The 25984-nt window shown below is 45.9% G+C and overlaps 1 protein-coding gene across 3 annotated transcripts in view; it reads left to right on the forward strand.

Moving 5' to 3' along the window:
• Positions 1-7227: 7227 nt before the first annotated feature.
• The window catches only part of DENND3 (DENN domain containing 3), an 82299-nt gene continuing 63542 nt past the window's right edge, over positions 7228-25984 (forward strand). For all 3 annotated transcript variants that reach the window (XM_050940601.1, XM_050940602.1, XM_050940603.1), the window contains exons 1-3: positions 7228-7413; positions 24526-24802; positions 25547-25662. In XM_050940601.1, coding sequence (XP_050796558.1) covers positions 7330-7413; positions 24526-24802; positions 25547-25662 — 477 coding nt within the window. In that variant the 5' untranslated portion in view covers positions 7228-7329. The remainder of the gene's footprint in view (positions 7414-24525; positions 24803-25546; positions 25663-25984) is intronic.

Raw genomic sequence — 25984 nt, forward strand, 5'->3', positions numbered from 1 at the left:
ATGGCTTGCCAACTACAAAACCAGTTTCTCCTCCCTTGGTTTTCACTCCTCAAGTGCTAGAACAGGGCCTCATCCTCCCTGACCGATCTAACCTCGTTATCTCTAGCTTGCTTGCATATATCTACCTGCCCCTGGAAATTTCCACTACATGCAGCTGAGGAAGTGGATATTCACCCACGAAAGCTCATGCTCCAAAACGTCTGTTAGTCTTTAAGGTGCCACAGGATTCTTTGCTGCTTTTACAGATCTAGACTAACACGGCTATCCCTCTGATACTAGTTTTTTTTTTAATCCACAGTTAAAATCCAATTAGAACAGTGCCCCATAATTCTGACACTGTTTATTTCAAAGGTTCTTTGTTTGCTCTTAACCTTGAACTGATGGTGTATAGCATATTCTTGAAAGCTGTGAGCCATTTAGGTCATATCTATATGAGGATTTTTATGTGATTTAAACTATGTGTACACGGCTCTATTTAAAAGTTGCAGAGTTTGTCTGACTGGTTTGGATGGGGCTATCGTGAATGTATTTTAAATACTGCACCTTTAATTTCCAAAAGACTGCTGCCTGCAGTGTCGGGTGTCATTTTGTGTAATGGAGGAATGCAGCTCCTTCACCAGAAATAAACACTGCTCTTCACTGAGACTTTAGTTTTATCCTTTCTTGTTGATTTCTTTAAACTGAAATAAATCATTCAGGCTGAAAGCGTAGGCTTATTCTGTGTGTATGGAAAAGAGAATCCAACCTTCACTAGAAAAACCTTTAGTTTCCCAATAAAGTAAAACCTTCATATAAAAACAGGTTGAACAACACACTAGAAAATACATTCTAAGGAATGATCCAGAATTGTTTGTCTGTTTATTCATTTTTGCATTTTGTCTAAATGCTAAATTGTGAGCTCTCTGGAATATAGGGTCTTTATACAATATCTTTGTGGTCTTTATACAATATCTAATACAGTCCCTCATCAGTTGCTACCCTAATGGAAATAAATAAGTTTCAAGGGGATGGACTAGGTGATCTAATATAAAGTAATGAAATGTAATAACTTACAATTAATAAAATCTTGTAAAGGAAAGCATGCAGATCCAATTCCTACAGAGATTCCTACTGCCTGTGTTTTATAATCATGGGGCAAGGAAGGATGGGTGGGCTCAAAACCTGAAAACAACCTTGCTGTTTAGAGTTAAGACCTGACCCTGCACCCCTTACTCTTATAAACAGTCACACTGTCTTCAGTAGGACAACTTGTGTACATAAGGGCTGCAGGTTCAATTCTTTAGATCCTTCCTCCACTGTGTTATTGTGTGTGTGGACTTTGTCGATGACTCATTCCTTTCTGGGAGCAGCACTGCCATGCATTCAGTAACTGGCTCTGCTTCTTGCATCTTGTAAAGTTACTTGGAATTATCCTGTAGTTTATACTAATGGGATGGCTTGCCCAGCTATGGCCTCCCTTAAGAAAATGTGGAAAAACTGTGGCAGCTCGAAATGTACCACGGTGCAACTGGTGAAAACTCCAATTTTCTCCATAGTTATTTATCGATGCGACTCATGGGAAGTTAATGCTGCTGAGAAGAAGAAACTTGATGCTTTTGAAATGTGGTGTTAGTGAAGACTCTTGTGTATCTCCTGGATGGGAGAAAAAGAAGAAAGCTTATGTTAAAAATATTGGAGAGATGAAGACTTTGATTCGGAAAACAGACACAAACTTACGTACTTGAGTACCGTTAAGCTTAGAGATGGAAATAACCTTGGGAAAGTTATTATGGAAGGAATAGTGGAAAGTTATTGTAAAAGGGGATGACCAGCGAGGAGATGGATGGATGGTGTGCAGCAGATCACTAGAAGGTCAGCTGCTGAATGGTCAAATTTAGCAGTGGATCATGAAGTCATCGGGAAATCCTGCTCTAAGGTCATTGCTATCCAGACATGAACAAATGGATTTGCTTACACTCGTGAAGAATACTGTGACTTTATACACCCACAGGAACATGCCAAGTAGCACTAAGGGACTCTCCAAACAGAAGCTGAATAATTATGCAATCAGAATAATACAATGGGATTTTTTTTTCAAATTATTCAAAAGTACAGAAGCATTCTAAGGACAAAGGGGCCATTTCCCAAGTTGGCAGGTCTTTAGTCACTTAAATCTTTATAGCCACTTAAAAACCAGTAGACAGTCACTGTGGCCTTGGCTACACTTGAGAGTTACAGCGCTGGTGGTGGCTTTATAGCGCTGTAACTCACTCTCCGTCCACACTGACAAGGCCCATACAGCGCTGTACCTCCACGTTTACAGTGCTGCTTGTGCTGCACCTCCACAAGAGGAATAAAGAGTATAGCGCTGCTGCTGCAGCACTGCGCCGCCAGTGTGGCCACCCAAAGCGCTCTCATTGGCCTCCAGAAGTATTCGGCAGTATCCCAGAATGTCTGTTCTAGCCACTCTGCGCATCATTTCGAACTCTACTGCCCTGGCCTCAGGTGACCAACTTTCAGACTTGCCCTTTAAATTCCCCGGGAATTTTAAAAGTCCCCTTCCTGTTGCTCAGCCAGGTGTGGAGTGCAATCAGTGAATCTTTCCACGTGACCATGCCTCCACATGCCAAACAAGCCCCAGCATGGAGCAATGGCGAGTTGCTGAACCTCATCAATGTTTGGGGGGAGGAAGCTCTCCAGTCCCAGCTGCGCTCCAGCTGTAGGAATTACGATACCTTTGGGCAGATATCAAAGGCCATGATGGAAAGGGGCCATGACCAGGACACACTGCAGTGCAGGGTTAAAGTGAAGGAGCTGCTGAGTGCCTACTGCAAAGCCCAGAAGGGAAACCGCTGCTCCGGTGCTGCCCCCACGACCTGCCATTTCTACAAAGAGCTGGACACGATACTTGGGAGTGACCCCACCTCCACTCCGAGCACCACCGTGGACACTTCAGAGCAGGAGGAGGAGGAGGAGGAAAGCGAGAGTGAGGGTACTGGAGTGAGGGGAGACACCCTGGAGTCCCTGGATGCATGCAGCCAGGAGCTCTTCTCAAGCCAGGAGGAAGGTAGCCAGTCACAGCAGCTGGTACTTGGTGGAGGACAAACAGAGGAGCAGGTTCCCAGTAAGCGGCTTTTATTTTCAGGAAGGAAATTTTTCGAGAGAAGAAGGTTAGGGCTGCATGCATGCATGCCTAGATGCGGAATAGCGCATTGATGTGGTCTATCGTGTTGCGGTAATCGGCCTCAGTGATCTCTTCAAAAGTCTCATCCAGAACATGGGCAATGCGCTTGCGCAGGTTTATTGGGAGAGCCGCTGTGGTCCTTGTCCCAGTCAGGCTAACGCGTCCGCGCCACTGTGCCGCGAGGGGTGGGGGGACCATTGCTGCACACAGGCAAGCTGCATAGGGGCCAGGGCGGAAGCCGCATTGCAGTAGAAGACCCTCCCTTGCTTCCCAGGTCACCCTTAGCAGCTAGATATCTTGCAGGATAAACTCCTGTGGAAAATGTTGGGACAGTGTTCAGTGTAGGTGTCCCCTGCAGCTGTTGGCTCTCCCCAAGGCAGAGAAACCCAGAGGACAGCACAGCCCTGAAGCAATCAGTCCCCCTTACTCACCATTTCGGGGCTCCCGTGGGTTATGTGCGCTATCTTTGGGATGGGAAAATTATGCTATTGTGAAGACTGTGTGTGCCCTCCTCAAGTGCGGGGGAATCATTTCTCTGTCTGGTATAAGGAATGCTGCCTCTGTTAAGTGTTGCATTTTGCCTTTACAGATGCAACCTTGAGATCTCAGCTGTCCATGTTATCATCAGCTGAGAGACTGCAAAAACTTCGGAAGAGACGGTGAAAAAGCAAAGATTACATGCTGCATGAAGTGATGCATCAGTCTCTCACAGAGAATCAAAAAGTGCAGGAGTGGAGGGAGAGGGAAAGCAGGATCCGCAAGGAAAATGCAGTGCACCGGAAGCAAACACAGAGTGGCTGATAAGCATCCTGGAGCGCCAAGTGGATTCTATCCAGGCGCTTGTAGCCATACAAGTGGAGCACTACCATCCCCGCCCCACCCCCGCAGCCCTTGTCCCAAAGCTCTTTCCCTTGTGCCCCCATGTCAGCTCCAACCCCACTTCCCCAACATCCAGGTTCTTACCACCACCAGCTGCTTCTAACACCTGTATGTTCACCAACCAGCCCTGAGAACTACGACCCTTACTCTCTGCTCTCAACCCCCATCACCATGCAGTATAGGCATCCTGAAGTGCAGCAGTCATTGCACAGCACTCCAGACAGGACATATGCAAATCTGTGAGCGTACTGTTCCCCACCCCACCCCCTTGCCCTTTCTGATTCCCAAAAAGTTGTGTTTCTTTCAATAAATTAATTTTCTTTTCAATAAATGAATTCTTGGCTTTGAAAACAGTCTTTATTATTGCAAAAAGTGAAAGATACCTTAGCCCAGGAAAGAAACAGGCACTGCAAATCAGCTTAGCAAACACAGATTCCTACTAACATTGTAACCACTGCACTTCACTCCCTTGCAAGGCACCAAACATTACTGTTGGTTTTCAGCCTCAAATTCCTCCCTCAAGGCATCCCTAATCCTTGTAGCCCTGTGCTGGGCCTCTCTAGTAGTAGCCCTGCTCTCTGGCTGTGCAAATTCAGCCTCCAGGCGTTGAACTTCGGAGGTCCATGCCTGACTGAATCTTTCACCCTTCCCTTCACAAATATTATGGAGGGTACAGCACACAGATATAACCACAGGGATGCTGTTTTCCCTCAAGTCCAGCTTCCCATACAGAGATCACCAGCAGCCCTTTAAATGACCAAAAGCACACTCCACAGTCATTCGGCACCAGCTCAGCCTGTAGTTGAACCGTTCCTTGTGGCTGTCAAGGCTCCCTGTGTATGGTTTCATGAGCCACGGCATTAATGGGTAAGCGGGGTTTCCAAGGATCACAATGGGCATTTCGACGTCCCCTACTGTGATCTTCCGCTCTGGGAAAAAAGTCCCAGCCTGCAGCTTCCTGAACAGGCCAGTGTTCCAAAAGATGTGTGCATCATGCACCTTTCCGGGCCAGCCTGCGTTAATGTCAATGAAATGCCCACGGTGATCCACAAGTGCCTGGAGAACGATAGAGAAATACCCCTTCCAATTAACGTACTCGGATGCTAGGTGGGGTGGTGCCAGAATACGACTATGGGTCCCATCTATCGCCCCTCCACAGTTAGGGAAACCCATTTGTGCAAAGCCATCCACAATGTCCTGCACGTTCCCCAGAGTCACGGTTCTTCTTAGCAGGATGTGATTAATGGCCCTGCAAACTTGCCTCAACATGATTCCAACAGTCGACTTTCCCACTCCAAACTGGTTCGCGACCGATCGGTAGCTGTCTGGAGTTGCCAGCTTCCAGATTGCAATAGCCACTCACTTCTCTACCGGCGGGGCAGCTCTTAAATTTGTGTCCTTGCGTCGCAGGGTGGGGGCGAGCTCCTCACACAGTCCCATGAAAGTGGCTTTTCTCATCTGAAAGTTCTGCAGCCACTGCTCGTCATCCCAGACTTCCATGACGATGTGATCCCACCACTCAGTGCTTGTTTCCCGAGCCCAAAAGTGGCGTTCCACTGTGCTGAGCATGTCCGTGAATGCCACAAGCAATTTCGTGTGTGTGTGTGTGTGTATGGGGTGGAGAATGAGCCAGCTGAGGGGAAGGGATGTGTGTGTGGGGGAATGAGCCAGCTGGGGCAGGATAGGTGGAGGGGGGATGAGCCAGCTGAGGGGAGGGAACTGGTATGTGTGTGGGGAGGGGATGAGCCAGCTGAGAGTTGGGAACTGGTATGTGTGTGTGTGTGTGGGGGGGAATGAGCCCGCTGAGGAGAAGGGATGTGTGTAAGGGGGGGGAATGAGCCAGCTGAGGGGAAGGGATGTGTGTATGGGGGGGGATAAGTCAGCTGAGGGGAGGGAACTGGTATGTGTGCGGGGAGGGGATGAGCCAGCTGAGAGTTGTGAACTGGTGTGTGTGTGTGTGTGTGGGGGGATGAGCCCGCTGAGGAGAAGGGATGTGTGTAAGGGGGGCGGAATGAGCCAGCTGAAGGGAAGGGATGTGTGTATGGGGGGGGGGAATAAGCCAGCTGAGGGGAGGGAACTGGTATGTGTGTGGGGAGGGGATGAGCCAGCTGAGAGTTAGGAACTGGTGTGTGTGTGTGGGAGGGGGAGGAATGAGCCAGCTGAGGGGAAGGGATGTGTGTATGGGGGGGGGAATAAGCCAGCTGAGGGGAGGGAACTGGTATGTGTGCGGGGAGGGGATGAGCCAGCTGAGAGTTGGGAACTGGTGTGTGTGTGGGGGGAGGAATGAGCCAGCTGAGGGGAAGGGATGTGTGTATGGGGTGGGAACGAGCCAGCTGAAGGGGAGGTGTGTCTGAGTTTGGGACAGAACCAGCTGGCTGGGGGGAGGTTTGTAGTGTGTGTGTGTGTGGGGGGGTGTGAACAAGTCAGAGATGGGGAGCGGATGAGCCAGGAGGGGGGAAAGGTGTGTGGGAATAAGCCAGCAGGGCGTGGGGAGGTAGGTGTATGTGGGAGGAGGAGTGAGCTGGGGGGGAGGGTGTGTGTGTGGGGAGATGAGCCAGTTGAGGGGGAGGTGTGTCTGAGTTTGGGAGGGAACCTACTGGGGGTGTGGGGGTGGGGATGAACAAGCATGTGCCTGTGTGTGAAGGATATGTGTTAGGGTAGTCCGAGATCCCCCCCCCAACATGACGTAATGTTATTTTCCTAAAATATCCTGGATTATTTTCAGTAGTCACTGGGAGATTGATGCAGATTCCGGGAGACTCCAGGCAAGCCCTGGAGGGTTGGCAAAGCTAAGATCTGCGCGGGGGAGGAGGGGAATGAGAGGGCTGGCATGGCGGGGGAGGGGACGTGTGTGCGTGTGACTGGGTTACAGGTCCCTCTCGGCCCGCCCAGCCACTCCTCACACCCCTCCCTCCCTCCCTGTCGTCTCCACCCTACGCCCCCTAGTCGTGGAGCGGCGGCCACGGGGCCCCTCCCCTCCCGCTCCGCGCGCGAGAGGGCCGCTCTAGCCGCCGCGCTTGAGGGAGGAAGAAGCCCCTCGGCCTCCACACGTGCAGGCGGCTCCGATTGGCTACATGACCCCAGGGGGCGTGGGCAATGGGGCACACAGCCAATCAGAGGCTCGTTGCTCCGTAGAGGCACTCTCCCCCGTCCCTCCCTCTCCCAGTAGGGCGGCGGGGGACGCGGCGCGCGCGGCTGTGAGGGGACGCGGCGCGGGCTGAGGGGGAGCAGGTGCCCGCCCCCGCCTGGGGAAGGAGGCGAGTCTGAGGGCGGCTCCCGCCGCTGCCATGGCCGAGGTGCTGCCCGCGGGCTTGCTGGAGATCTGCGTGCTGGTGGGAGTCTCCGGGGAGAGGGCGAGAGGCGCTTCCCAGGTAACTCCCGGGCTGGTTTGCCCGCCTGCCCGCAGAGCAGAGCTGTGCTCAGGGTCCCGATTTTATGGGGACGGTCCTGCTGTTTGGGCCTTTTTCTTATACAGGCTCCTATCCCCCCCCCCACTTGCTGCCGGGCGACCCTAGCTGTGCTGGCAGCGACAGGCGGGGGGACCCGCTTCCCCGCGCACCAGCACAGCCCCCGCCCCCGGCTGCCCCGGGGAAGCCGACTGGCTGCCTGCGGCGGCCGGGCTGACAGACCGGTGTGTCCAGTCTAGCAGTGAAAACCGGCTTCCTTGTCGATGCAGTGAATGGGAGACGAAATGTGGCCATCTGCTTTGTTAACTTCCTCCCCTGCCTCTGTTCAGACAGTGCAACCCCAGGGTGAACCTCAGAAGGGGTAAGCACCGTTAATCATGCGTTCGTGGGCGAGAGATCTGGCTCTGCTTCCTTGGCAGTTAGCTGAATTTGAGCTCTAGCTTGTCCTTGTGAAATACACCGTCTTTCTAGCACGAGGGGCGGGAGAGATGGAGGGAGGGTGCTTTGCCAAAGTTTGGCTGTTACTGACCGATGACATTGCACTGGTATGTTTTGGTGCGATGGAATAACTTCAGCATGCTGCCTCAAGAATGCTTTGTGCAGCAGCATCACAACACAACTTGATGGGTGCCTGCAAAGTGACATGTGGAATCCAGACATGCCACTGTCTGGGTTTGAGATGTAGAATCATAGGACTGGAAGGGACCTCAAGAGGTCTTCTAGTCTAGTCCCCTGCACTCAAGGCAGGACTAAGTATTATCTAAACCAGGGATGGGCAAACTGCTGAAGCTCCCCCAGTGCTCCAACCCCCTGCCCTGATCCCTCTCGTAACCCCTCGGTCCCAGCCTGAGCACCTTCCTGCACCCCAAACCCCTCATCTGCAGCCCCATCACAGAGCCTGCACCCCCGTCTGGAGCCTACACCCTTTCCTGCACTCCAACCACCTGCTTCAGCCCTGATCCCCCTCCTGCCCACCGAACTCTTGGCCCCCTACCGCACCACAAACTCCACATTTCTGGCCCCACCTTAGATCCCTCACCCCGAGCCAGAGCCCACCCCCCCCTCCCTGAATCTCAACCCCAATTTTGTGAGAGTTCATGGCCCACCATACAATTTCTATTCCCAGATGTGGCCTTCAGGCCAAAAAGTTTGCCCATCCCTGGTTTAGATAATACTTAGTCCTGCCTTGAGTGCAGGGGACTAGACTAGAAGATCTCTTGAGGTCCCTTCTAGTCCTGTGGCTTGAACTTAAAATTGTTTGTGCTCATTAATGGTATCACATAAAAGGGTTACTGTTAAATTTGTTGCCACATTTTATGGGGCATCTTTTGTTGGTTTCAGTTTATTATTTAGTCTATATCAATGAAAGATTCAAATTTTGGAGCCTTGTTTAAGGCTAATAAACATCCACTTCAAAATTAGGGACATAGTGGTGTCACAAATATTGCTGCTAGATTACTTTGAATTACAGAATGTGGCTGTAACATGTAATTAAGAGATCTGTTTTGAAGATTGAAGAAAAATTGGCCAAAATGGGGACTGAACCAACTGTAGTGTTCTGCTCATCCTGTTCTGAATCCTGTCCCTCGACAGGATGTCAAAAAGGGAGGAGGGTGGGCAGGAAGGAAGCTGTATTAGAGGTAGCTCACGGAGAAGGTATGTATTACAAATAGTAACACTGGATGCTGTTGCCATGGTGTATACCTGTGATTTTTGGTTACGTTAGTAGGCAACTTAATTGGCTGAGCAGTTTTTACATTTGCAACCTTAATAATTTTTGTGTGTGTTTATACTAAAGAAGAGTACATCTTCTTAAAAAAAAGTCATTTGTCCCGCTAACACTTAAGCAGATGCTTAACTATTACGAGTATTAGGAGGAAAGTCAATGATGTCAGTGCGACTACTTATGGTACTAAAGTTAAGCATGTATATAAGCGTCTGCAGGATCAGGACCCAAGTTCCATTGCTTTGTTTTTTTTTCCCCAGTGAGATTTATGCTATATCTACACTAGGAACGCTTTACTGGTATATTATACTGGCAAAGCATTCCTATTATGGAGACAGCTATACCAGCAAAACAAGTTATACTGGTGAGAGTACAACTTTGCTAGTATAGCTGCATCTACAGTAGGGACTCATGCTGGCACAGCTATGTTCATCAGGTATCATTCCTCTTCACATCCCTGACTGCCATAGCTGTGCCAGCAGAAATCTGTAACATAGACCTGTCCCTCAGCTCCTAATTCGCTTATGCACTTGAAAATTTTACCTGAATTTTTTTTCATTTTGTTTAATATTTATTGGATTCCAAATGAAATATATACCAATGTGAGAAAATAGATGCTGCAGCCAAAGCCAGGTGGGTCAAGGTATGTTATGTGATATCTGATTGAGGAGATAGAAAACTGTCACAAATATTGTACTGTAATAAAAGCACCAGTGTAGGTTACAGTGTAAGATCCAGAATATATAAATCTTTTGCTTTTACTTTCAGTGAGGGGATAGATTTAAATGTAGTATATATGGCAAGGAGAATTGTAACTGTTTTAATTAAATGTGATATTGGAGCTTGTAATGTTTTACTATTTGTTATGGGCATGTGTGTATTCAGTTCTAAACAAAACGTGCAGGGTAAAAACATGTCCTCCCATGAAAGATTCCAGTATGAGGCCCCAATCATCAGGCCGATTTCAGTGATGACTGGGACATAAAAGATGACAGAGCTCACTGGAAAACCGTAACTTGAGGATATGCTAATTTTTCCCATTGTTATGCTTTTGTTTTTATATGATGTATTTGTTTAAGAGACCAGGGGGATGAAGTGATATCTTTTATTGGACCAACTTTTGTTGGTGAAGGAGACAAGCTTTCATGCTTGCACAGAGCTCTTCTCCAGGTTCATTTATTTAATACAATTTGATAGGCTCTCAGTGAATTTAAGTGAGGTCCTCTTGAATTTTCATTTATTTAATGAAAGTAGTGCAATACTTTGCACTTCTACTGATGTTGCACATTATGGGACAGTACTATGTGTTAAAATTGTAAGTTTTGCTAAGCAAGCAAGTAGTACTGGGCTTGATTTACAAAAAGAAAATCCACTAGAAGTAGGGGGAAGTTATGGATTTCATAAGATAAAGCCACAGAAATGGATAGCAGAAGTTGAAGAGGTAGAATTCATCCTGGTCCAGGGTCAGGTATGTTTAAACTTTTCTATCTTAATATTTTATTTATAACAGAACAACTAAAACCAGCCACATTTTCTGTAGTACTTATCAAAAATATATAAATCTACAAAAACTTTCTCCAAAAAACACACACTTTTTTTTCTAAACAGATTTTTGAGAGAGAAATGAAATTGAGAAAGCAATTAACTTACCGTACAGTAATTGTCTAGGAAGAACTTGCATACCCTGCCCTCTTCCCCATAAGGGTCTGTGTATCTTTGTTGAAGCACTTGGGAATCCCCATTGTGCTTTCTATTACTCATCTTTGAAGTTATGGTGTTTATTTTGCTGAAGCAAGATGCTAGTGTTTCTGGATTATCTGGAGAGTGAACTGTTGAGCAACAAGAGGCACTTACTCAGGCCCTGGGAAGAGAGTGCTATTTCCAAAACATTGTTCAGCATCTGGCAAGTGAGATAATGTGACTCTGAATAAATCGATAAAATGTTTATCTATTACATAGAATATGTTCTGGCAAAATATTGGTAGTTGTGACTTTGCTGCTCGCAGGTCATCAGATCTGGCACATTGTTATTGGTATAGTGTTGTCTTATATTAATGGAATGTCAATAGAAGAATCCTAATAGTTCCTTTTACTGTACTGGATTAAAATGAGCCAAGTGTCTAATGTGGAAGCAGTGACACTGTAATAATGTAAACAGGAGTATTGTTCAGTTTATAATGTGTATTCTGGTATAAACATTTGAAAATAAACCCATAAGTACTGTTAAAATAACATTGAAGGATGATACTCTCATAGCATGCAATAGTTCACTTCATAGAGGGTCAGTTTGGGGACTGGGCTCTGTGTCTCACTCTGTGGCGGCAGAAACAGAGAGTATAGCTGAAGAATACACAAGGGATGATCCATTAGCTAGAATACTAGCCCAGATTTTGGAGACCCTGGGTTCAATTATTTACTCCCCCACAGCCTTTCCTGTATGACCTTGGGGAAGTTACTTGGTTGATCAGTGCCTCAATTTCCCCATTTGTAAAATGGAGTTAGGGAAGTAGTATTGTATAATATTTGTTTTGAGGCTAAATACACAAAAGATTGTGAGGTGCTTAGATACATGATACCTTTTGTGGTAAAAGAAGTCAAGTGTGGCAGATGGCAATATCCTGGACAAACCTGATTGAATTGAGTTTAATATGTTTGGGGTCCAATGTATTAAAATGCAGTTGCTTATGTGTTGTTGTGAGATTATATGTAATTCATGTAGGAGGATGGAGTGTGCTAATGTAATTCCTCTGGTTATTAGCCCTGTAGAGGTTTGCATATATTCCTTCAAACTGGATTCTCCAGTGACCATCAGACAAAGAAAAGATTTTTAAATTTTAAACAGGCTCAGGGCTTTCTGTTATGATCTAGCAAATGGACAGGACCTCCAGTCCATGGAGGGCCCCAATCCTTAGAGAAGATTTGGAAGGACTGACACAGGCCAGAACACTTATGATCTCTGGTAAGCTTATTAGCATGCATGTAGGCTTTTTATTGTTATGTTTTCTCTGTAGTGCTTTTACCTTAAGAATAAAATATTTGCTTAGGAAGAACTGTGTGGTAGCTGATAACTGAGGGCAATTACACTGTGTGTGGTGTCTGAGAGGAGAAGCAAGCAAGCCTATTTATGTAGACTTGCTTTTGCTGAGAATAACACACTGAAGACAGGGAACGGTTCATGCTGGAGATACCTGTGTCTCTCTTCCCTTCTGACCAGGGTCTCCACCCAAGAAAGGCAACAGCTCGGAGCTGGAAGCCTGAGAATGGGTACCAGTACTGACCCAATAATGGAAGACATAGATGCAGTTGCCCTGAACTGTCCTGGTAAGTACTTAAGAGATCCTGTGGCTGATACAGGAGCACGTGACTCCAGAGGGCACTGGATCCAGGCTTCTTTAGTAGCGTGGTTACGGCAACATGATGCTGGGGTTTGTTGCATGGATTAGATAAAACTTCTAGGATGTTATCACAGGTTACTTTATTTCTTACGTTTTTGAAAAACCCTTGATGGTGTGCCAGAGGGCATCAAATGTCATTGTTGACAGGAGTTGTCACTCAAATGGTGGCTCTCACGTTTGGTTGTTAAAAGTCTAAACCTGTTTCTTCTTAAGACAAAGCATGATCAAAAGGGAAGAGAGAAAAGAATAGCAACAGGTAGGCGAAAGTAGTCAGGGCCAGATTAATCTTTTGTGGGCCCAGCACCAAACATACTTGTGGGCCCCTCTGTAGTCGTTATGGGCCCCTTCTGAGCGTGGGCCGGTGTGGTAGTGCCATTGGCACCATAGTAAACCCAGTACTGAATCTCAGAGACATTTTTCATTTTGATCACACACCTCTGCAAGACTATTTGTATTGCCATACACAGCTACCTCAGTCCCCAGTTTTTCTCATTGAGCTGTACCCATGTGGGTTTACCAATGTCCACAGTGAGCAGAACTTCCCATAGTGATCAGGGGAAACTCCCCACAGATTTATCTGCTTCCTCATTCAGAAGTTTGGTAGCCATTTGTCCAGTACCACTCTGTTTCACCAGTCACTGTATATGGTCCTGGCCTCAGCTCAACGAAGTTCCACAGCCAGCAGATACCTGATCCATTCTGACAAACCTCTCCCCCAGCACCCATCCTTCCATTTGAGCAAGCCACTTGCAAACAACATTCTCCCAACCCTGGCTCAGTGAGCACTTAGGCTGGTGACTTCAAGTTCCCAGGGGCTTTCTCCCTCTGCTCCCATCTACATGCTATTCCACTATGTGGTCACCACTACCTCTCCTCATGCTTGTTTCCCTTCTGTCTTGGACATGCTCCACAGCCAGCTGGTCCTATTCTCTCCCTGCAAGCCTGACCTGCTTCCTCTTTCCCTGCTCCCCCTGACATTCCTTTCCTACTGGTGACCTCTGTTCCTAGGGGTTAACTCCAGTTTTTTTATCTGCTCCTAGCTTAATGGCCCCTGGTAGTCACAGAGCCACATGTAGCTTCTCTGGCTACAGCCACGCGTCCAATTGCCAAAGGACAGCCTTAGACAGCTGCAGCAACTAGCTGCAGGAAGAGTGGCAATGCCAAGGCTGAGCATGCTTGAACTTTGCAACAGCAGCACTAGAGACTCTTAATCCTCAGCGCTGGCCCTAGGTAGCTGCAGACTCTGTAGTTAGGTGCTTCCCTACTCCAGGGAATCTTGGCTATCCACAGCCCTGATGAGATGGGCTATTGAAAGGATCTGAGTCCTTGATCTCATTTCCTTTACCCAGAGGCCTGTCTGACATCAAGGGCTCCTCTTTCACTCTCCTGTGTGGCAGAGTCCTCATAACCCCAACAAGGCTGGGCTCAGGATTCCTGGGGGGCTTGACCCCTAACCTTGTTGTGGTCATTTGGGACAGAGGCAAGGGTGTCCCTACTCCTGGGTGCTTTCTGCGCTCTGGACACTTCTCTGACCCACTAATCATTACATACAGTTCAAAGAAAATACAATTTATTAAACAGCAATCAATTAAAAAGGAAAAAATGTGCAAGGTTAAAGGAAAACCTGTCACCCGACTCTGGCACAGGGACATCACAACCAGTGTCTCTGGAATGTAAGGGAAATTCAGTCTGTTCCTCACAAGTCCCAGGCTGCCACCGCCTCCTACCCGGGCTGTGCTGCAGGGATGCTGCGGGTCAGACACGTGTTCTGGCAATGGCCACACACCCTCATGCTTTAGGTGGCAAAACTGTTCTTCCCAACATCGCCCCCACCCCGTCAGGGTTACAATCCCCCTCCAAGTCTGGCCTGCAAGGCCTGTTGGCTGGAGGTGTCTACCTGCTCTGGGCCTGTTACCCAGGATCCCCTCTCGCTCTTCCTAGCTGCTCACTGCACCTGGCTCTGGACTGCTTGCTCCACTGCCTCAGCGCTGCTGCTGCTGCTGCTCTGCCTCTGTCTCCCTGGGATACTTATCTGGCCCCGGTTGCTGCAGCTCCCCTCCCAGCACGGGTCTGCTCACTGGGCTGCTTCTGTAACTCTGCTCCCAGCACTGACCTGCTCCCTGAGCTGCTTTTCTGGTCAGCACAGCCCTGCTCTCCAGCCCAGCTTGGACCTCTGCTTTCTCCTTAGCTCAGCCCCCACTCTGACCCAGGCAATTCCAGCTCACACGGAGGATGGGACCCCCCTGGCCTCCTGACTCCTTGATTAGTTTGCCTGCCCTGTCAGTCAGGCTGACCTGGAGCATTGGCCTCTCCCCAGTGTTCCTGGGGACTGTCAGTCTCATGATCCTGATTTCCCTTGACCCTTCCCCTTTCTTTTGGTACTGGGAGCTAGCCAACCAAACCACCCCCACCGAGTTTTAGTAAGAGGACAATAGTCCCATTACGTAGGCATCTCAGGTACTTAAAGTCATATCACCTGCAGTAGGCCCCCCACTTCCCATGAACCTGTCAATTAGCACACAGTTGTGCAGAAGGCGCAGCCTGGATGATTTTGGAGGCTGGGGCGCCAGGAGGTTCCCCATCCCTGAGCAGCAGCTCTGTAACAAGCTCACACTGCCCCCTTCCGCAGTGGGACCAGGAACCTATGAAGACAGTGGAGTTATCCCAGCGTATAACCAGTTCCACCCAAAGCCTGTTGAAATCAGTAGGAGTCTTTTCCTTGTCTTTGATAGACTGTGTATAAAGTCTAGGTGAGGTTCTTTGCTTCTAGGACAGGGGTGGGCAGACTTTTTGGCCTGAGGGTCGCATTGGGTTTCAGAAATTGTATGGAGGACCGGTTAGGGGAGGGGGTTGTGGCCCGGGCCCCACCCCCTGTCCGCACCCCCCCCCCCGGGACTCCTGCCCGATCTAACCCCCTCTGTTCCCTGACGGCCCCCCAGGGACCTCTGCCCCATCCACCCCCACCCCCTGTCCCCTGACTGCCCCCAGAACTCTCGCCCCTGACTGCCTTCTGCTGCCCCATCCAACTCTTCCTCTCATTCCTGACCCCCCCCACCCCGGGACCTCTGCCATATCCAACCACCCCTTCTCTCTGTCCCCTGACCGTCCCCCCCGACCCCTGTCCCATCCAACCATCCCTTCTCCCTGTCCCCGACTGCCTCTCACCGCCCCATCCAAGCCCCCCTCCTTCCTGACTGCCCCTGGGTCCCCTGCCCACATTCAACCCCCCTGTTCCCCGCTCTCTGATCGTCCCGACCCCTATCCACACCACCGCCCCCTGCCCCCCCCGAACTCCCCTGCCCTGTATCCAACCCCACCTGCTCCCTGCCCCCTTACCGTGCTGCCCAGAGCACCGGTGGCTGGCGCTGCTACAGCCGCCCCGCCTGGTTGGAGCCAGCCATGCCGTCACCACTGCACAGCATCGTGTCAGGCCGGGCTCTGCAAATGCGCTGCCCCAGGAGCTCGCAGTCCCACCACCCAGAGCATTGTGCCAGCGGCAGAGCGAGCTGAGGCTGCGGGGCAGGGGGAACTGCAGGGGAGGGGTCAGGGGCTAGCTCCATGACCGGGAGCTCAGGGGCCGGGCAGGAGGGGCCTGCGAGCCACAGTTTGCCCACCTCTGTTCTAGGAGCACAGTGCATTCTGAAACTCTGCTGCACTGATTTACTATTGTAAACAGGAGGGTCTCACATTACCTACTGAATAATCAACACCTCCTGCAACACGTAACTTTTTCTGACAGGTCTCCCACTCCACTACTAAATGTAAACCTGCTTAGTTTACAAGGTCTGAAAATAGCAGGTCGTATGGTTACAAAAGGAAGGCACTTCTGAATTCAGTAGGAATTTTGGATGTGCACAGAACACAGGACTGGTTCCTGCATGGTTACAGAACTGCAGTAAAGTGGAACAATTTTCAGTTTGTGTGATTGGAGGATATTTAGATCCATATTGTAATACTGTTCCACTTAATGAGGAAAAGTTGAGGTGTCTGCTGTTTGTTGCAATCTTAGTTTCTGTGGAGAACTTGTCATCTTATGTTTTTACAAGAAACAAAACTAAAAAATTGGGTAATGGTGGTTGAAAATAGCAACTCTGGTCCTAGTTAGCATTGGGAAGATGCTCACATTTGTTGCTCAGTTTTATCCTGCTTTTTCTACAGAAAATAACAGTGTATCAGTATTTGACTTGGGAGAAATGAAGTAGCAGAGAATGGCCAAAATTGAACTTCAGCGCTCCTGAACTTTGAGGGTGTAAATCTGGAAGGCAGATGCTTGATTCCCTTTCTGAATGTTAGATAAATCTGGACAGGAAAAGCCAATTTCTGCTTCCATGGCTCAGAAGTGGAAACTGAGTCACATCCTCCTACGTGCCTGGTATCTAAAGCTGCCCAGGTCCTCTAGTAGAGCCTTCCCTTCCTTACTTATCATTTTAACTTCTCCTAGTGGGGTCCACATACTTCTGACCCTTGCTAGGCTTCAGATAGAGGCACGTTGTTCATTCATTCCACGCAATTCCTTCTTTGGGGGCTAATGGCTGAAGCCACTAGCATTCCTAATCCAATCTGAGGAAGTCTTTTAGTCCTTGTGCCTACATGTTCCCCATTCACAGCATCACCCCCTTGTAGCAGCCAGCTTCCCATTCACAGCAAGCTCTGTGCATCGGGTCTCAACAGCCCTGGCAACTTCCACTCCCATTCTGATTGATAGCAGCCAAGGGAATGCTCGGAGATGTAGTTCTTTTCCTGCTTCAGGGCCAGTTTTCCAGGCAGGGAGCTGGCCAAGGAACTACAGCTCCTGGGCTACCTTGAGCTCTCAGCTCCTAGGCTGGATCCCTATGGGCAGAGGGTGAGAGCTGGTCTGGAACATTGTTGCCTGTCTCTGGTCTGGGCAGGAGGGGTACGATGTATCAGGGCCCTGATACATTGTATCATATCCTGGGGTTGGGGAGGGAGCCTGCAGGGTTGGGAGGTAAGGTGTTTGCTGGAGGCTAGGTGCCGCAGTAACCAGTGTGCTGCTCCACGCACTAAGAGGGGAGGACGTGAGCATTATAGGCCCCTTCTGAGTGTGAGCCCGGCACCAAGGAGTCACTGGTGCCATGGTTGAATGTAGTGTCTGTCTCTGATGCTTACAGTTCTATTGCTGGAAGGCCATTTGGCATAACCCAGTTATCCATTCTTGGAGCCTAGTTTTACTCCACTAGCCTTGAAAAATGTAAGGTAAGAACAATGTAATACAATAGACTAGATCATAAGTCGGTTCATTTATAAGCTGACCCTCCAAAAATGGATAAGTAAAAATGGCAAATTTTTATGACCCATTCATAAGCTGACCCTATAATTCAGGGATTGGCAAACTTTGGCTCTTGGGCCATCAGGATAAGCTGCTGGCAGGCTGAGATAGTTTGTTTACCTCGAGCGTCCACAGGCACAGGGGTAAACCTAAGTAAACACATTGTCATAAGAATGGCCATACTGGGTCAGACCAAAAGGTCCATCCAGCCCAGTATCCTGTCTACCGACAGTGGCCAATGCCAGGTGCCCCAGAGGGAGTGAACCTAACAGGTAATGATCAAGTGATCTCTCTCCTGCCATCCATCTCCATCCTCTGACAAACAGAGACTAGGGACACCATTCCTTACCCATCCTGGCTAATAGCCATTAATGGACTTAACCTCCATGAATTTATCTAGCTCTCTTTTAAATCCTGTGATAGTGCTAGCCTTCACAATCTCCTCAGGCAAGGAGTTCCACAGGTTGACTGTGCACTGTATGAAGAACTTCCTTTTATTTGTTTTAAACCTGCTGCCCCTTAATTTCATTTGGTGGCCCCTAGTTCTTATATTATGGGAACAAGTAAATAACTTTTACTTATTCACTTTCTCCACACCACTCATGGTTTTATATCCTTCTATCATATCTCCCCCTTAGTCTCCTCTTTTCCAAGCTGAAAAATCCTAGCCTCTTTAATCTCTTCTCATATGAGACCCATTCCAAACCCCTAATCATTTTAGTTGCCCTTTCCTGAACTTTTTCTAATATCAGTATATCTTTTTTGAGATAAGGAGACCACATATGTGCGCAGTATTCAAGATGAGGGTGTACCAAGGATTTATATAAGGGCAATAAGATACTCTGCGTCTTATCCTCCATCCCTGTTTTAATGATTCCTAACATCCTGTTTCCTTTTTTGAGTGCCACTGCACACTGCGTGGACGTCTTCAGAGAACTATCCACAATGATTCCAAGATCTTTTTCCTGATTAGTTGTAGCTAAATTAGCCCCCATCATATTGTATGTATCTTTGGGGTTACTTTTTCCAGTGTGCATTATTTACATTTATCCACATTAAATTTCATTTGCCATTTTGTTACCCAATCACTTAGTTTTGTGAGATCTTTTTGAAGTTCTTCACAATCTGCTTTGGGGGGGGGGAAGAAGCTGGGGGTCAGGGGAATAACCCCTGTGACCACCCCACTCTCCCCTTCCCATCCTTTCCCACCTTAGCTGGGGCAGGGCAGGGGAGGATCTCTCTGGCCTGGCCGCAGCCTGCTCTGGAGGGCTGGGCTGGGCTGTGTGGACGCAGCCTGCTAGCCCCGGAGTTGCAGCTGCTTCGGAGGCTGGAGGGAGAGCAGTATGGCCAGAAGAGGAGAGACTCTGGCCCTGCCTCTTCCCTTCTTGCTCTGCTGGCTGTGCTGCCCCTCCTTGCCCCCTTTGTTTGGGGGGCAGGGGGCTGTGTCCCACCTCTCCCCCTCCGTATACCCATTCATAAGCCGACTCCCTTCTCTGATGCTTCCCTTTTTTACTAAAAAAATTCAGCTTTTGAACGAGTATATATGATATTTTCCTTTTGCATGTCTGTGACTTTCACTTCAGATCATGCTGCTAGTTATCACTTTTAGCTTGTCAAAAGGAATGCAGCAAAGCATTTCAAATATAGAGTCAGTTTAGACAGCCAAGGAAAATCTTACTAGACAAAAAGAGAGAGAGAGATAGAAAAAGGCGGAAGAGGAAACCGACACACTCAGGAGTGAGTAATACGAAATGTAGCTTCATGTCTTAGGGTTTGGCTACACTTGCAGCCGTACAGCGCTGCTGCAGGAGCACTCCTGCAGCAGCACTTTGACATGCGAGTGTGGTTGCAGCGCCAGCGCTGGGAGAGAGCTCTCCCAGCGCTGCAGGTACTCCACCTCCGCGTGGGGATTAGCTTACAGCACTAGGAGCTGCGTTACCAGTGCTGGGGCACTGTTTACACTGGCGCTTTGCAGCGCTGTAACTTGTGCTCAGGGATGTGTTTTTTTCACACCCCTGAGCGATAAAGTTGCAGCGCTGTAAAGCGCCAGTGTAGCCAAGGCCTTAGAGTTGTGCAGGGCACATCAGTGCAGATGGTATTGTTAACTGATTCCTTTTCCCTATCTAGTCAGGTCAGAACATCTTCTCTAGTTTAAGTAGGAATTATTTTGGGGATGTTCTATAGCCTGTGTTATGCAGGTGGTCAGACTAGATGATCACAATGATTCTGACTGACTTTTTTGTGTTTGGCTAAAAGAGCCCAAACTGTGGGATGTCAAATTCTGATGTCCTGGCATGTTGTGGTGATGGTGACCATGATGGTTACTCCTTTGTGTTGCATATAAGCAAGTTGCCAAGTGCTCCTCAGAAAAACAGTATGTAAAAGGTGACAGTGTTGTCTGATCAGAACTTACCAATCAAAACAACTGTTTAATCTTTTTCTAGGCAGACATTTAGTAGTGGATGTGTTTTACATTACCAAAAAAAAGGCTAATGGAAGCAAGGGGAAGTGAAGGATTTCTTAAGCGCAACCCTTGAGATATGATAGTGGTAGTCAAAATGATTGAAGTCTTCCTGGTCCATGTAAAACCCTAATAAGCTGGTTTTGAAAATCTGGTTTCTTTCATAGATACTCTGTTTACATCCTTCACTCATTCAACTTTATTCTGTGCTTTCTTTCAATAGCAATTTTATCTCACATATTTGTGGGTTCAAATGACCTCTTTGATACTCTCACTCACTTTGAATGATATAAGATTTTAGCTGGCAGTAGAGTTCAGTGCAAGAGCTTGAAGATTGTAGTAGGGGCCTTTTGTTTCATTTTTGTAGGTTTGTTACTGGAGTCAAATTCTGTAATGACAGTTGACATGAAGAGTGTTTTTTGGTTGTAATGGTAAATGGATGGACCAGTTTCCCTTGGGCCTGATCTACACTACATAGTTTTACCATATCTGAACATGGTTGTGAAGAATCCATTTATTTTGCACAGTGTTGACTGTGACTTTGCACAGTCCAGGATAAATCACATCCAGCATTATATCAGCTAATTATGATTAAAGCCATAGGCCTTCAACTAATTTGAGTCTTCAAATGATATTAAAACATGGACAAATTTGCAACATTGGTTCTTGAGACCTGCCAACTGAATCCATGGACTGCATGGGAGGCAGTTGGAAAGCAGGAGCTCATCAGTGATGCTGCTGAGAAATAAAGGACCAGCCCAGTAAACTCTCAGCTATGGCTTTAATTCTTCTAGGAGTAGAATTTCTTCCTCCTCGTGGTGGTGGTGGTGACCCATTAAAAACAAACAACTTTTAAGAATTAGGAGAAGCACAGTATGTGCAATAACATGAGAAAATAAGTCATGTTACTTTTAAAAGATACGACTTTTGAATTTTATATTTATGCTTTTTGCTCCCCCCCATGATGACACTGCATCAGTTCTTAAAATTGTGTACAGTTAAACTACAGTAAAACTACTCTAATTATGATAATTTATTAGCAATGGTGTCTGGTAACTGAAATGAGGTAAAATGAAAACATTAAGGGAGAAATTCTGGTCCCTGTCACACTATTGTCATCATACAAATTCTGTGGCCAGGCTCCCTGGTTTCTGCTGCACAGAGGTTTGACAGATTGGAAATTCTGGGTTTTCTCCATGTAAATGTTTAAGAATGGAAGGTTTTACTGAATTAAATACAAAATTACATAATTTTATATTTGTGTTCTTTGTTTATTAGAGACGGGGCTGGCTGTAGCTCCATAGTTAAAGCTGAGTTGAGTCTTTTGCACTTAAAGCAGGGATTTAATCTCTGTGGTTTTAGCTATTAAAGCCTTCTATAATTCTTCCCTCTCCTCTCCACATATCCAAATTGTCAGCAATTCTTGCCATTTTCCCCTTTTTGTTTAAAAAAAACAAATAAACTTTTCATTTGCCTCAATTTCTACATATTTTGATCTCTTGCTTTCCTTTCTGGTTGCCTGCCTGCATCGTTTTCCTGTCCATACAAAGTGAGATACTAATTTGATATCTCTCTTGCTTGTTGATTAGACCTCTTCATGCCTTACCATTTACCCATCATATAAAGTTTAAATTGCCTATCTTGCTCAAAACTCCACCCTGCACCATGTTCAGCCTCTGCACATCTGCCTTTACGCCCTGTTCATTTCTTTTTCTCACTCCTATCTTCTTGCCTTCTCTGTGCTGTGCTCTCTGCATGGGAGGACTTCTCTGTCTTAATGTGCATGTTCTAATCCTCTTTTTCTTCAAATTCCCCCCCACGGCACTTCTTCCATGGCCTCCACAAATACTCTTCACGAAACCTTCTTTATTCCAGTGTTAGGCCTGGTCTGGTGGGCGAGGGGGGCGGAATATTGATCTAAGATACATCGACTTCAGCTACGATATTCTCGTAGCTGAAGTTGCGAATCTTAGATCAACTTACCTCCCGTCCTCACGGCGCAGGATTGACGGCAGCGGCTTCCTCCGTCGACTCCGCTTCCGCCTCTCCCTGGTGGAGTTCTGGAGTTGACAGCAGAGCGTTCGGGAATTGATTTATCGTGTCTAGACGAGATGTGATAAATTGATTCCTGATAGATCGATTGCTACCTGCTGATCCTTAGATGAGAAGAGAATGAGATCAGGAAAACAAAACAAATATATAACATCAGCTGACTTTGATCCTGACAATAAGGTCACTGTGTCAGGACTGACAGTGCAGTAAAGAGAGAGGTTGGATTTAATGCTGCTGCTGAAAACAGTGACATAAAGGAACTGCCACCCCCACAAGATGTCACATTGTGAGGCTATTAAATCCCTGGACATAATCTAGAACTCTATAGCAAAGAAGTGTCATAGCCCTGAATACAAGTGAATTATTAGTTGACTGATAAGCGAATTTGGTAATTGTCTTGTAGAGGATTTAATACAAACTAAGATTGCTGCCACCAAAGTAACTCTTTGTTTTTCTTGTGTAACAGTTTCAGGGCTAAGGGATAATTCCTTGCTACTAAACATTTTAGTGGGAAATCATGTTTTAATAGTGATCAAATTATGAATGTCTTGGTTCTTGATTACTTCATTAGAAGTTAGAGAACAACTGCCAATTAAGGGAGAAATGAAGCTTCAGACTCTTACCATGTCAGTAATATGTCAGTCACCAGCCCAATTTATTACATTAATATATTTTAAGTTAATTTCCATCCTCTGGATATCCCAGTGGATACTTATCTAACCTTTGTCTTAGATTGTAAAGTCCTCGTGGCAGAGAAGTTCTTTAATTGTGTTTTGTAGAAGGGTAATTTTTTCACTCTTAATTTCTTTTTGAAATGTGCTAAGTGTACTGCAATAGCATAAGATACAGAAAAATTAGAAGGAATATATAATTTCAAAGATATTTTTGTATGTACACTCCAGTCTGGAGGAAATAGCTAGTTTGACCCACCCATTAAGACAGAGGTAAGTCATTTAAAACTTTTCTTAATTCCAAAACTTTCAATATAAAAAGGCCTGTTTTTAAATGAAGCAATGCAGCATTGATTTACTGTTGAGCTGTTCAAAATAGTGGAAATATGTACAGGAGGGAAAGGGCAGAATTGTGCCTTTGGGAAAATATATATATATACACACACTATGTTATATTTGAAGTTGAAAGTAAATAGCCATAGGTCTGATTCATCCTTCCCTTTAGCCTTGAAACAAAGATTTGAAGATTGAGACACACATTCAGTCACAGTGAGGCCTAGCTTCCTGGTTTCCACACACCCTTAGGACGCACAAAATTTGCTCTTACAATTTTGAGGTTGTAGAATTAATCTGTTCCTGCAGCCAAGCATTTAGAGATGCAACTATTCAGATATGGCCCCACACTCAGTCACAGGCATGTAAGGGAGCAGCAGCCGCCCCCTTGCCCATCTTCTGAAATCTTCCAGGGTAAATTGTTATAAAAAGATACAGCAAGAGTTTGTAGAACTACAGTGTTTTTTTACAAAGCTACTTACCAGAAGGCCTTGCAATTTGCCACACAATCTTATAGTATCTGGCCATGTTCCTATGTAAGTCAGAGGGAAAACCTTCATTAAGGTCCATAGGTACCTCATTACACTCTTTGTACTTAAAATGCCTCTCTTACCATATTTTTTTTTTTTCTGTGATATTGTTGGTAGCATGCATTTTTAACTGTGGTATAAAATGTGTGGTAATGTAGAAGTATGGTCTTTTTTGAAAACTAGTAGAAAAGAAATAAAAACGTAATTTTTATGAAACCAAGGGTACATTTGAGGGGATGTGGACATTTTCCTTTTTGTTCTTGTTTATCTCTGAGAAAACTGTAAGACAAATAGAACGCGTGAAAGGAGGAAAGTATCTTTTTGGTATGTGCTGACGTTAGTTTTGGAAGTGTTGCTTGCCAAAGAGAAATAATTGATATAGTAAGGCTTGAATCATGAATAGATTAAGATTAGGGACCTAATGCTGTGACCGTTGAAGACAAATGGAGTCTTTCCATTGACTTCAGTGGGCTTAGGATGAGATTGTGGAAGGGAAAATGAAGAAACTGGAAAGAAGGAAAATATATTCTTGTCACATTTACAGTCACTAGGGCAGAATTGAAAATATGGCTAAATACATTAAAAAGAACAATAATAAATGTCTACTTATTTTGTTTTTAGATTGATCAGAAAAAAGAGAGAAACTCTCCTCCCCTTGATCCAGAAGTTCTGTCAGTTTTTGTGCCTCCGTTTATCAGCAAAGAAGCGATTCAAGCGACTAATATAAATAGTAGTAACTTCAATAAAACAAAACGACGTTCTTTCCGAAAAAAGAGAGAGAGACCTAAGGTTGAAAATGTGAAAAATCCAAATGGGGAACAGAAAGCACCTGATACCGAAGATATTAGTGTTCCAAAAGATATTGATCTTATTGGTTTGCCACAACTATGCTTTCCAGGTATTATGTGGTTTTCATTTAACTTAGTTAAGAAATGTTTATAAATACTTTATCAATTTGGTGACCTATAATAATAATACAGTCACAGACCTCTTCCCTTATTGTGGCGGTTTATGGATAATGACAAGTTAATTTTTTTTATTTGTATTATCGTAGTACCACACAGCCCTACTCATGGAGCAGGACTCCATTGTGCCAGGGACTGTACAAGTACAGAACAAAGACGGTCCCTGCCCAAGAGAGCTTATAATCAAATTTCTCTTTCCTATATTTGATGGTGTTTTTAAAGCTGTCTTCTCACCTCACCTCTTCTCTGCCTTTAGTTTGAAGAAAATATTTTCCTTCCAAATATGAATGAATACCCTTTCCCACTGCAATAGTATGTATATTAGGATGTCCCTAAAGTAGAGACCATTTCCCATAAGCCTCTTTAAAAAAAAAAAAAAATAGGCAAAAGTCCATCAGCTGGACTTTGTGATATGTTTTTTGCATATCACAAATACAAAATGAGCTGTGCAGTGTTTTCATTTGTTCACTGAAATTTGTGTATGGCTTAAGATGTTGTTATATAACAATTTCAGATCAAGTGAATTATGTAGGTGTGCTATAATCCCTTTAAAATGAAACATTACAGTGGAAGTAAAGTAGCAACATTTGCTATAACTATAGCAATGCAAACTGCACTATTAAAACAAACTTTTTTTCAGTAATGTATGTTTTGAAAAGTACTTGTCTTATTTGCAGGAGGACTTTACATAACTTCTGAATTAAAAGAGGATCACATTCATTTTCTGGTCTTCACAGATGTCTGTGGTAACAGAACCTATGGTGTTGTTGCACAGTATTACCAACCTGTGCAAGTATGTTTTTTACTTTACACTTTTAATAAAGCTTACTTAAATATTAGGTAATACATTTTGATAATAATACCTACTTAATTTGATGCTTCACATAAGTTATTGGATATTTGTATATTTTAATACCAATATAGAACAACTCTTACTTTAAGAGAAGTACTCCTCACTTAATACAATATTGTGCCCATATACTCAAGCACAGTTCCCATAGAGAGCAAAATTTGGCCTTAAGCATATTTTTAGGTGCTTTAATGTTTGTGAGTTGTATACTCAGTGGTGTTGGTAGATGTTCATAGTGCAAATAACTTGCTTTTAGCAGGGGGAT

This window comes from Gopherus flavomarginatus, chromosome 2 (assembly GCF_025201925.1).
Source record: "Gopherus flavomarginatus isolate rGopFla2 chromosome 2, rGopFla2.mat.asm, whole genome shotgun sequence".
NCBI classification, from domain to species: Eukaryota; Metazoa; Chordata; order Testudines; family Testudinidae; genus Gopherus; species Gopherus flavomarginatus.